The 12566-nt window shown below is 43.8% G+C and overlaps 1 protein-coding gene across 1 annotated transcript in view; it reads right to left on the bottom strand.

The window, feature by feature from the left end:
* The window catches only part of LOC121547253 (PH and SEC7 domain-containing protein 1-like), a 67757-nt gene extending 59640 nt beyond the window's left edge, over positions 1-8117 (bottom strand). The window contains exons 1-6 of the mRNA XM_041858422.2: positions 8045-8117; positions 4300-4488; positions 3972-4052; positions 3351-3463; positions 2131-2189; positions 263-352 (exon numbers count right to left, since the gene is read on the bottom strand). Coding sequence (XP_041714356.1) covers positions 263-352; positions 2131-2189; positions 3351-3463; positions 3972-4052; positions 4300-4488; positions 8045-8082 — 570 coding nt within the window. The 5' untranslated portion in view covers positions 8083-8117. The remainder of the gene's footprint in view (positions 1-262; positions 353-2130; positions 2190-3350; positions 3464-3971; positions 4053-4299; positions 4489-8044) is intronic.
* Between the last annotated feature and the right edge of the window lie 4449 nt (positions 8118-12566).

The following is a 12566-nucleotide window of genomic DNA, read 5'->3' as shown; positions in this document are numbered from 1 at the left end:
CGTGCCATGCCGAAGTGTGCTACAGGAAATGGTGACCGAGGCAGAGCCGTGGTAGGTGGACTCAGGCGATGCATGGAGGCCAGCTAGCAGAGCTACTGTACAGAATACCATGGCACAACAACACAAAGCACTCAGCAGGACACACACACACAAACACACTCGCTGTGGAGTGTGTCTGTGTGTGTCCCTGTGCGTGTGCATACATGTGCATCAGTGTGTGTGTGCATGTGTGTTTATAGCAATGTACAGTACAGTGACTCACCTTCAGAAGGTCTTTGGAAAAGTCTTGACCCTCATTCAGACCCTCCAGGTTGCCAATGAACTGTGTGCAGGACATCCTTTTGCCAATGTTCTGAAAAATATGACATACAGTATTTACTCTATGCTATTAGTCTCTCTAGACAGACGGGTTGCCTCCCACAATGTACCAATTTTACAGCATATAGTACATGTCTGTACTTAAGCCAATGTCAATTTGGCAGAGACGAAAGGGCGGAGTTGGGTGCCTGAAAATCCGTCCAGAGCTCTGCCATAAACATTTCCGGTAGTTAGCTAGATGGAACTCGCGGAGGATATCTTCAATGAGTGTATTTTGCAGGTGAGTAGTTTGCATGCGCCATGACGTTAGCGTTACAAGCTTACAACCACTGACTGGCTGTGGAAAAAATGTGCCTAGCTATCTGCGTCCGCATTGTGTGTCCACCTTGGTCATGTTTCAGAGGGGATTATTTTGAAGCCCCGTCTACCCAAACTTGTGATTTGTTGGAAGAGTTGTCTGTCTGAAGAGCACCCTCCCTGAATTGGCCAAGAAAATCCTAAATCATTTCCAGACCTAGTACTATTGCCCTAGCTCTGGGATTTTCGAGACTACTATGCTATAAATAAATATAATCTTTAAAAGTATCACTAACATCAGTTATTAAAAATATTTGAGCCACAAATCCATTCACAGATTTTATAATTTATCAGACCTTCTGCAGCTCTCTGACAAACAGCTATATTAGAATTCATCTCTGAAGGATGTTATGGGGAGAAATGACTTTCAGGGACCTCATCCAAATGATTTCATCTAGCTGATGAGCTGAGAGTGTTCAGAGGAAGACTGTGTAAAGGACGTCACGCTGCATGCTTAGCGAGTATCACTTCCTCCTGATTCAGCTCATACCGAGGCTCAACCCAGGACCTCTGCCTCGCAAACACACGTCACCACCCTCCTGAAGTGTCTTACTCAGTCGCGCCATCAAAAAGCTATTCAGCAGCACAAGTGGAGACACTTCAGGCTGAGGAGTTTCACAGATGGCAGAAATATTGATGAAAAGAGCAAGTCAATGACAATAAAGATGAAGAAGATGCTGGGGACTATGATGATGATGATCAGGATGATGATGATGAATGATGATGATGAAGTGCTGCCTTCAGAAAGTGTTCATATACCCTTGACTTATTCCCAATGTTTTTGTGTTACAGCCTGAATTCAAAAACATTTCTCACCCATCTACACACAATACCCCATAATGACAAAGTGAAAACATGTTTTTAGAAATGTTTGCAAATGTATTGAAATGAAATACAGAAATGTCTCATTTACATAAGTATCTATTTAATGAATTTTGATTTCAGGCTGTAAGACAACAAAATGTGGAATAAGTCGAGGGGGATGAATACATTGAATTCTGAAGACTGTATATCAGCCTGGCATCTCTTAATCTCCCCTTCCCCCAAGAGAGTGGGTTTTTCATCCAGCCAGCTTTAGCCCCTTCAACCAGAGCTGTATGTATCCATATATTATATAAATGGCTCTGACTTAACTACCTGTAATCATCTGCAGAGGCTGCACGTCACACCATGCAGCTATAGATGGCCTAGATTTAGAGTTATACTGAAATCAGTCTACAGTTTTGATATGGACTGGATTTATGATAGTGTGGAGCACATTGTAATCAGGAGGCTGGTCCCAGATCAGCCTTCGATCAGTCTGGGGCTTTTTCCCCATAACTACCACTGTACTGAGTCAGTGGAGCCTGGGGGGATGGATCTCTGAAAACTGTCTCTACTCTAGGCTGAACCCACTGAACTTTGTATACCCTAACACACACACACACACACACAGACAGACTAAACTCTACTTACATGGCCATGCAGGTCTGTGTTTAGCAGCATCACGGCACAGGTCAAGGTATGGACACCATCTGGATAAGGAAGAAACATACAGTATCTATCTATCTATTCAGTGGTGGAAAAAGTACCCAATTTTCATACTAAAAGTAATGATACCTTAGTAGAAAATGACTCAAGTAAAAGTGAAAGTCGCCCAGTAAAATACTACTTGAGTTAAAGTCTAAAAGTATTTGGTTTCAAATATACTTAAGTGTCAAAAGTAAATGTAATTGCAAAAATATACTTAAGTGTCAAAAGTAAAAGTATAAATAATTTCAAATTGATCATATTAAGCAAACCAGACGGCACAATTTTCATATTTTTTTAAAATTTACGGATAGCCTGGGGCACGCTCCAACACTCGGACATAATTTACAAACGAAGCCTGTGTGTTTAGTGAGTCCGCCAGATCAAAGGCAGCAGGGATGACCAGCGATGTTCTCTTGATAAGTGTGTGAATTGGACAATTTTCCAGTCCTTGTCACGGATCCCCCCCGGTACTGCTCCTCATTCCGTTCACCAGATCCGGAGGTCTACGTCACCGGCCTTCTAGGCGTCACTGACCTGATTCATTACCACCAACCCCGGACTGTCTTGTCTCATTACGCACACCTGGTTCCCATTCCCCCTGATTAGTATGTGTATACATGTGCCCTCTGTCCTTGTCGATTAGTGTCCCATGTCCGTTGGTCTCGTGAGTACATTGTATTACAGTTTACATGCCGAGTAATTGTGCACTTGTTATTACGGGTCTCGTCCCGTGTATTATTTAAAGGTTTACACCTCGCTCTTTCGTTTGGGATACAGCCATGTGTTATATATATACACGTGTTTGTTTTGGGCTTTGTCCACGTCGTTTTCCATGACATACCTTATGTTGGGTTGAGTAATAAAAAAACAACTATTACATATTCCTTTCTTCTATCGGTATACAGCGTGACAGTCCTGCTAAGCATTCAGAATATAACAAGTACTTTTGGCTGTCAGGGAAAATGTATGGAGTAAAAAGTACATTATTTTCCTTAGGAATGTAGTGAAGTAAAAGTTGTCAAAAATATAAACAGTAAAGTACAGATACCCCAAAAAACGACTTAAGTATTTTTACTTAAGTACTTTACACCACTGCATCTATTAACATGACGACTGAGCTGTCATATTTCTATAGTAGACATTAGTCACTACTGTCCTCTTACCCTCAGAGGGTATGAGTTTGGGGTTACAGTGCAGGTATCTCCTGGAGAAGTGAGCCAGCACCCGCTCCCTCTCCTGAGTCTCCCCCATCAGGGAAAACTGTCTGAGAAAGCCTCTGGAACACACATACACACACATTAAGCAGGGGCACACTGTTTATCAACCCCAATCAAGTATCCAGTATCCTCAGGGTGGCAATTTGTCGGTTCCAGACCAGCGGTAACGCACCTCATTACGCATTTATTCACCTCATTCAACTACTTAAATAATCACCAAGCTCTTGATTAATTGATTTAGAAGTGTTATTTCTGGGCTAGAAACACTAGTGGCATAATAAGCTGCCTTCACTCAACTTGCCACCAGAGAGCAGTATTACCATCTACTAACTTCATTTACATTTACATCATTTAGCAGACGCTCTTATCCAGAGCGACTTACAAATTGGTGCATTCAACTTAGTGACAGAATGAATGGAACACAAAATGAAGTCCAGCATCCCATTTAAGGCAATTTATCCAAAACAATGTAATGTCTAGAAATCCAGTCATTGGTGTCAAGAACCAATTTATGGAAAACATGTTTGTTTTTCTAGTTGAACAAGTCACTCAGTCTGAACCCCTCACCTCAGAGCCTGGTCCACAGTAAGACCCTTGAAGTTAAAGAAGTGTAGATACTCTTCTGCAACCATACGACTGAAGTCATTGCTGGGGCGAGAGAGAGAGAGAGAGTAACATGTTAATCAGATACAAGCTTTCCCAGTCACACAGCACAGTCGGTTTGAGTCTTGGAGACGAAAACTTAGGGCCGCGGAGGAAGACAGAGGTTTCAGACAAGGTCCAGACCAGGCTTAGTATAGCAGTATATGCGCTATATATAGCATAGACAATGTATAGCAGCACATAGTAGAGAGAGGGATTGATAACACATGAAGGCTAGGTGCCAGGTGCTCACTTTTTGCTGAGGTGGCGGGCCACGTCGGACTTCCTGAAGCCGTCCAGGGTGAAGAGGCGTTTGGCCAGGCGCTTAGCGGCCTCCCCGTTGGCACGGTTACCATTGGTGAGGGTGTCACTGCTCCCCAGGCCCAGCAGCTCACTGAGGTCCTGGTCCAGCTCGGAGTCTGTCGCCAGACAAGCCTTCTCCCTGAAGGGGGGAGAGGGACAGAAAAGGAGGGGGTACAAGGATTAGGGGGATAAAGAGGGAGGGGGTAGAGAGAGAATAATAGAGGACAGGGAGAGGAAGAGCGAAAGAGTGAGGGGATGGGTAGATGAATGAGGATGTAACCCACAACTTTGCTGTAATTTGTTATCAGCAGCACTGTACAACAATCCTGTGTCTTGTCAGGTCTATTGAAAAAGAAAAGTACTAGAACCTTTACTATTGTAGGGCAATGTTTGCTTTTGGTATGACACAATGATAATACAGTACATTAATACATTCGGTCGACCATACAGTCGTGGTCAAAAGTTTTGAGAATGACACAAATATTAATTTTCACAAAGTCTGCTGCCTCAGTTTTTATGATGGCAATTTGCACATACTCCAGAATGTTATGAAGAGTGATCAGATGAGTTGCAATTCATTGGAAAGTCCCTCTTTGCCACAAAAATGAACTTAATCCCCCAAAAACATTTCCACTGCATTTCAGCCCTGCCACAAAAGGACCAGCTGACATCATGTCAGTGATTCTCTCGTTAACACAGGTGAGAGTGTTGACGAGGACAAGGCTGGAGATCACTCTGTCATGCTGATTGAGTTAGAATAACAAACTGGAAGCTTTAAAAGGAGGGTGGTGCTTGAACTCATTGTTCTTCCTCTGTTAACCATGGATACCTGCAAAGAAACCGTTATCATTGCTTTGCACAAAAAGGGCTTCACAGGCAAGGATATTGCTGCTAGTAAGATTGCGCCTAAATCAACCATTAATCGGATCATCAAGAACTTCAAGGAGAGAGGTTCAATTAATAATTGTTGTGAATGAGCTTCAGGGCGCCCAAGAAAGTACAGCAAGCGCCAGGACCGTCTCCTAAAGTTGATTCAGCTGCGGGATCGGGGCACCACCAGTGCAGAGCTTGCTCAGGAATGGCAGCAGGCAGGTGTGAGTACATCTGCACGCACAGTGAGACAAAGACTTTTGGAGGATGGCCTGGTGTCAAGAAGGGCAGCGAGGAAGCCACTTCTCTCCAGGAAAAACATCAGCGACAGACTGATATTCTGCAAAAAGTACAGGGATTGGACTGCTGAGGACTGGGGTAAAGTCATTTTCTCTGATGAATCCCCTTTCCGATTGTTTGGGGCATCCGGAAAAAAGCTTGTCCGGAGAAGACAAGGTGAGCGCTACCATCAGTCCTGTGTCATGCCAACAGTAAAGCATCCTGAGACCATTCATGTGTGGGGTTGCTTCTCAGCCATGGGAGTGGGCTCACTCACAATTTTGCCTAAGAACACAGCCATGAATAAAGAATGGTACCAACACATCCTCCGAGAGCAACTTGCTCCCAACCATCCAAGAACAGTTTGGTGACGAACAATGCCTTTTCCAGCATGATGGAGCACCTTGCCATAAGGCAAAAGTGATAACTAAGTGGCTTGGGGAACAAAACATCGACATTTTGGGTCCACGGCCAGGAAACTCCCCAGACCTTAATCCCATTGAGAACTTGTGGTCAATCTGCTTGCCATTCAGGACCTCTATACCAGGCATTGTCAGAGGAAGGCCCTCAAAATTGTCAAAGACTCCAGCCACCCTAGTCATAGACTGTTCTCTCTGCTACTGCAAGGCAAGCGGTACCGGAGTGCCAAGTCTAGGTCCAAAAGACTTCTCAACAGCTTCTACCCCCAAGCCATAAGACTCCTGAACAGCTAATCATGGCTACCCAGACTATTTGCACTGCAACCCCATCTTTTTACGCTGCTGCTATTCTGTTAATTATTTATGCATAGTCATTTTAACTCTACCCACATGTACATATTACTTCAACTACCTCAACTAGCCGGTGCCCCCGCACATTGACTCTGCACCGGTACCGCCCTGTATATATCTTCTGTTATTTTATTTGACTTCTGCTCTTTTTTTCTCAACACTTTTTTGTTGCTTTATTCTACTTTTTTATAAAAAATAAATGCACTGTTGGTTAAGGGCTGTAAGTAAGCATTTCACTGTAATGTCTGCACCTGTTGTATTCGGCGCATGTGGCCAATAAAATTTGATTTGATTTGATTTGAATCCTGAAGAGGCAGATGGACAAACAAAAACCCACAAATTCTGACAAACTCCAAGCATTGATTATGCAAGAATGGGCTGCCATCAGTCAGGATGTTGACAGCATGCCAGGGCGGATTGCAGAGGTCTTGAAAAAGAAGGGTCAACACTGCAAATATTGACTCTTTGCATAAACTTAATGTAATTGTCAATAAAAGCCTTTGACACTTATGGAATGCTTGTAATTATACTTCAGTATACCAGAGTAACATCTGACAAAAATATCTAAAAACACTGAAGCAGCAAACTTTGTGAAGACCAATACTTGTGTCATTCTCAAAACTTTTGACCACGACTGTACATTCAAATGTGTAACATTTTAAGCATAAATACGGTACTATAACAGGATTCCACATTATACAACCTCCTTTAAATCTATCCTTTCCTGTATCTCTCTCTCTCTCTCTCGAAAGTATTAGAGGGTTCAGGAGTGCAGGCCATACTATATCAGAATTATACTGTGATAATAATTTAAGAATTTTATGTCACCTTGGAACAAGCACAGAACTTTAAAAAAGAAGATGAATGAAGATGAAGATAATGGATTTAGGTGTCACACCCTGATCTGTTTCCCCTGTCTTTGTGCTTGTCTCCACCCCCCACCAGCTGTCTCCCATCTACCCCCATTATCCCCTGTGTATTTATACCTGTGTTTTCTGTTTGTCTGTTGCCAGTTCGACTTGTCCCGTCAAGTCCTACCAGCCTGTACCCGTGTTTCCTGTGCGCTAGTTTGTGTTGCTTAGTCTTCCCAGTTCTGACCTTTCTGCCTGTCCTGATCCTGCCTGCCGTCCTGTACCTACCTGACTCTGATTTGGATTACGACTCTTTGCCTGCCTTGACCTACCGATTGCCTGCCCCTTGTTCAGTAATAAACTCTGAGACTCGTACTATCTGCCTCCTGTGTCTGCATCTGGGTCTTAGCCTGAGCCGTGATATTAAGACCTGTGAGTTCTATCTGTTGATAATGGATGTTTTTCAAATGATAGAGCACTACTATCCAGTACAAACTGTGGTAGGCCACTGAAACACACACACTTTACCCAGACTCCTAGGAAAATAACACAAGCACAGCACATACAGACTTCCTTATCATCCGTGAGTCATGCTAACCTCCACAGAGCAAACAGGCCATTTATTAGCTGAATGAATGGCTACGTTATTGGGCAATGACTGATCACCAGACTTCCCTGTTTCATATATGGAGCCTTCAGAGGTAGTGAGAGGATTAGAAGGTAGATATTTGTTGTATTATTTGGACCCAGGCAGAAGAAGCAGATCAGCGATTAAAAGTTTTGGTGTGCTTTCTGGACAGCACCTACAGTAACTGTAAATCAGAGTCAGTAGGAGCTGCAGGCTGGTACCATATACTGTAGTCCCAACCTTCCACGCCACCTAGTCTGAGAGGAAGGAAGAGAAGAGAAGGACTGGGAATCTTACCTTGGCATTGAGTTTGAGCGGCGAGTAAAAAGGTACATATCCTCTTCGAGTGAGCCATGCCAACAGAACACAGTGCGGGCCTTCACTGTCATACCTGTCCCCTCCCTGTTTGAGTGTCTCAAACGAGTCAACCTACTAACCTCCCCGACACCCCCTTGTCCCTGCCCTGGCCCCCCGGCCTGATCGCATCACCACCTTCCCTCTACCGATCCCCTCTACCTCAGTGTGCTAGCTAGGGCTAGTGGTGCATCACCTGGAATCTAGCCCCATAAGCTCTAAGACTCAGCTAGCAAGTCACTCCCATTAGCTTTAGCAAAGACCCACAGTTGTACGAAGGCGACTGGTAGGTCTGGGTTGTTTCTTTCATTTTCTTTTTGTTTTCTTTTCCCTCTCTCCTTACAGCAAGTTTCCCAAGCAAGATACGTTTTGTTCAGCAGTGCCTCTTTCTCTTCTCTCTCTCTCTGTTTCTGTTCCCCCTCTTCACTCCACCCTCTCTCTCTCTTTCTCACCCCCCTCTCTCACTGTGTAAACTTTTGCAACGTCCCCTGCCGACCTTGGGCGCTAAGCATGGCACGGAACTTGGACCGCATTTCACTCAAAATCTCTCCCTACCTCCTCTCTCACAAGCTCCAATTACTCATAGTCAATAGGTACATCCTTTGGATGAGGTATACATGCTGTCCACCTTGACTCTTAATGGAGATATAACCACACAAAGTAGTGCACTGGGCCTTTCCTAGTCCTGTAATAGCGGACCGATATAGTCTGTAGCGTGGGCAAAAAAATAAATGTCAGCATCGCCACCCCCAAAACGACTTCCCGTGGCTATGGTGCTATAATATGAATATGATTATATTATTAACAAATTAGAACAAATATTCTGTCTCCACAACAATGACTTAGTATCCAGGGAAAGGAATTAGGTTTTATTCCTCAATTCCAGCCCTGGGGACTGACAGGGTGAAACATTTTTGTTCCAGCCCTGTACTCACACACCTGATTCAACTATTAAACGTATCATTAATACTTTGATTACAGTACTTCCATCAGGTGTGTTAGTGCTGGGTGTGAATCCTGGTTGATAAACATAGAGTGGGGGAAAAAAGTATTTAGTCAGCCACCAATTGTGCAAGAGAGAGGCCTGTAATTTTCATCATAGGTACACGTCAACTATGACAGACAAATTGAGATTTTTTTTCTCCAGAAAGTCACATTGTAGGATTTTTAATGAATGTATTTGCAAATTATGGTGGAAAATAAGTATTTGGTCACCTACAAACAAGCAAGATTTCTGGCTCTCACAGACCTGTAACTTCTTCTTTAAGAGGCTCCTCTGTCCTCCACTCGTTACCTGTATTAATGGCACCTGTTTGAACGTGTTATCAGTATAAAAGACACCTGTCCACAACCTCAAACAGTCACACTCCAAACTCCACTATGGCCAAGACCAAAGAGCTGTCAAAGGACACCAGAAACAAAATTGTAGACCTGCACCAGGCTGGGAAGACTGAATCTGCAATAGGTAAGCAGCTTGGTTTGAATAAATCAACTGTGGGAGCAATTATTAGGAAATGGAAGACATACAAGACCACTGATAATCTCCCTAGATCTGGGGCTCCACGCAAGATCTCACCCCGTGGGGTCAAAATGATCACAACGGTGAGCAAAAATCCCAGAACCACACGGGGGGACCTAGTGAATGACCTGCAGAGAGCTGGGACCAAAGTAACAAAGCAGTGCCAGACGTGTCCCCCTTCTTAAGCCAGTACATGTCCAGGCCCGTCTGAAGTTTGCTAGAGTGCATTTGGATGATCCAGAAGAGGATTGGGAGAATCAATCAATCAATCAATCAATTTTATTTTATATAGCCCTTCTTACATCAGCTAATATCTCGAAGTGCTGTACAGAAACCCAGCCTAAAACCCCAAACAGCTAGTAATGCAGGTGTAGAAGCACGGTGGCTAGGAAAAACTCCCTAGAAAGGCGAAAGCCTAGGAAGAAACCTAGAGAGGAACCAGGCTATGAGGGGTGGCCAGTCCTCTTCTGGCTGTGCCGGGTGGAGATTATAACAGAACCATGCCAAGATGTTCAAAAATGTTCATAAGTGACAAGCATGGTCAAATAATAATCAGGAATAAATCTCAGTTGGCTTTTCATAGCCGATCATTAAGAGTTGAAAACAGCAGGTCTGGGACAGGTAGGGGGTTCCATAACCGCAGGCAGAACAGTTGAAACTGGAATAGCAGCAAGGCCAGGCGGACTGGGGACAGCAAGGAGTCACCACGGACGGTAGTCCCGACGTATGGTCCTAGGGCTCAGGTCTCTCAGTTGGCTTTTCATAGCCGATCATTAAAGAGTTGAAAACAGCAGGTCTGGGACAGGTAGGGGTTTCGTAGCCGCAGGCAGAACAGTTGAAACTGGAATAGCAGCAAGGCCAGGCGGACTGGGGACAGCAAGGTGTCATCATGCCCGGTAGTCCTGACGTATGGTCCTAGGGCTCAGGTTCTCAGAGAGAAAGAGAGAACGAGAGAATTAGAGAGAGCATACTTAAATTCACACAGGACACTGGATAAGACAGGAGAAGTACTCCAGGTATAACCAACTAACCCCAGCCCCCCAATGTCATATGGTCAGATGAAACCAAAATATAACTTTTTGGTAAAAACTCAACTCGTCGTGTTTGGAGGACAAAGAATGCTGAGTTGCATCCAAAGAACACCATACCTACTGTGAAGCATGGGGGTGGAAACATCATGCTTTGGGGCTGTTTTTCTGCAAAGGGACCAGGACGACTGATCCGTGTAAAGGAAAGAATGAATGGGGCCATGTATCGTGAGATTTTGAGTGAAAACCTCCTTCCATCAGCAAGGGCATTGAAGATGAAACGTGGCTGGGTCTTTCAGCATGACAATGATCCCAAACACACCGCCCGGGCAACGAAGGAGTGGCTTCGTAAGAAGCATTTCAAGGTCCTGGAGTGGCCTAGCCAGTCTCCAGATCTCAACCCCATAGAAAATCTTTGGAGGGAGTTGAAAGTCCGTGTTGGCCAGCGACAGCCCCAAAACATCACTGCTGTAGAGGAGATCTGCATGGAGGAATGGGCCAAAATACCAGCAACAGTGTGTGAAAACCTTGTGAAGACTTACAGAAAACGTTTGACCTGTATCATTGCCAACAAAGGGTATATAACAAAGTATTGAGAAACTTTTGTTATTGACCAAATACTTATTTTCCACCATAATTTGCAAATAAATTCATAAAAAATCCTACAATGTGATTTTCTGGATTTCTTTTTCTATATTTGTCTGTCATAGTTGACGTGTACTTATGATGAAAATTACAGGCCTCGCTCATCTTTTTAAGTGGGAGAACTTGCACAATTGGTGGCTGACTAAATACTTTTTTCCCCCACTGTACATGGAATACATCCATGAAATAGAGAGGCCTATTGTGAGCACCAGTCATTGTTGAGGTGCCGGTTTACTGTATGCAACTTGCAGGTGATAATCACAATAACACATTACAGAAGTTAGGATTAATTGTTCAGCTATCACAATGCTGCTCAGAGGCCATAAGAGAATTCCCACTAGTGTCAGCCTCTGCTTCAAGGGTCCATCGGTCCTCTGTCTGTCTAAATGGGCAGTTCTGTCTAATGGCACAAACCATGTCAAAAGGGAGATTTGAGAGAGGGTGGATGGCGGAGGGTGAAATTCCAACTGTTATCACAGTATTGAGTGGACAAGCCCTCTGAAATATTTTCCCTGTTGTCCTCTTCCTGGATTCCATTCTTACAGGATTGTGATAGGTTGGTCAGTCATGTATAGTAACTGTGGTAGCAATACCAGCACAATGTAAATATTTACCAGACACATAGAATAGACAGTAGCGGTGTGTGGGTAACATCACTGGGGAAGCCAAAGCCATAAAAAAAAAAAACATATTACAACCTATGTTGTGATATTTGCGTTGTTTGCTCTATAACCCATTTGTTCATATGCCACCGTGATATACAATAAGGTTGTGACAGCAAAATGACAACAGTCACAGTGGCGGAATTAATTCAACTACACATACTTTTGTTTCATCACAAAACCGGAGAGCAACATCTGTCCGGTGGAGTCCACAAAGCAAATATTGCATGTAACAAACATTTATATGACCTGCAGCATGGTCAAGCAAGTTAATGCTTAGTTTAATACAGTGAAAACAAACTTAAAGATACCAAACACAATTTAGTCCAATCAATGTTGCTAAATATAATGTGGCTGTCCATGGTACGGATTTCTGTCTGTCTGTCTGTGTGTGTGTGTGTGTGTGTGCGTGCTTGCGTGCACGCACAAATAAAACATTTTTGGGGGACTCATCCTACTTGTAGACTAGTTAAACGCCAATGCCGACCTCCTCTCTTTCATGTTGTCAAAACAGTCTATGGCTCTGTAACCTTTAAGTTTTTGTTTTAATAGGCTACCTAGCTAAAACGCTTGCTAGCCGAACTTCCTCGCATGGGCAACCAGTTAAGTTA

Source organism: Coregonus clupeaformis, chromosome 31, assembly GCF_020615455.1.
Source record: "Coregonus clupeaformis isolate EN_2021a chromosome 31, ASM2061545v1, whole genome shotgun sequence".
NCBI lineage: Eukaryota > Metazoa > Chordata > Actinopteri > Salmoniformes > Salmonidae > Coregonus > Coregonus clupeaformis.
This window is presented reverse-complemented; position numbering and strand designations above follow the sequence as displayed.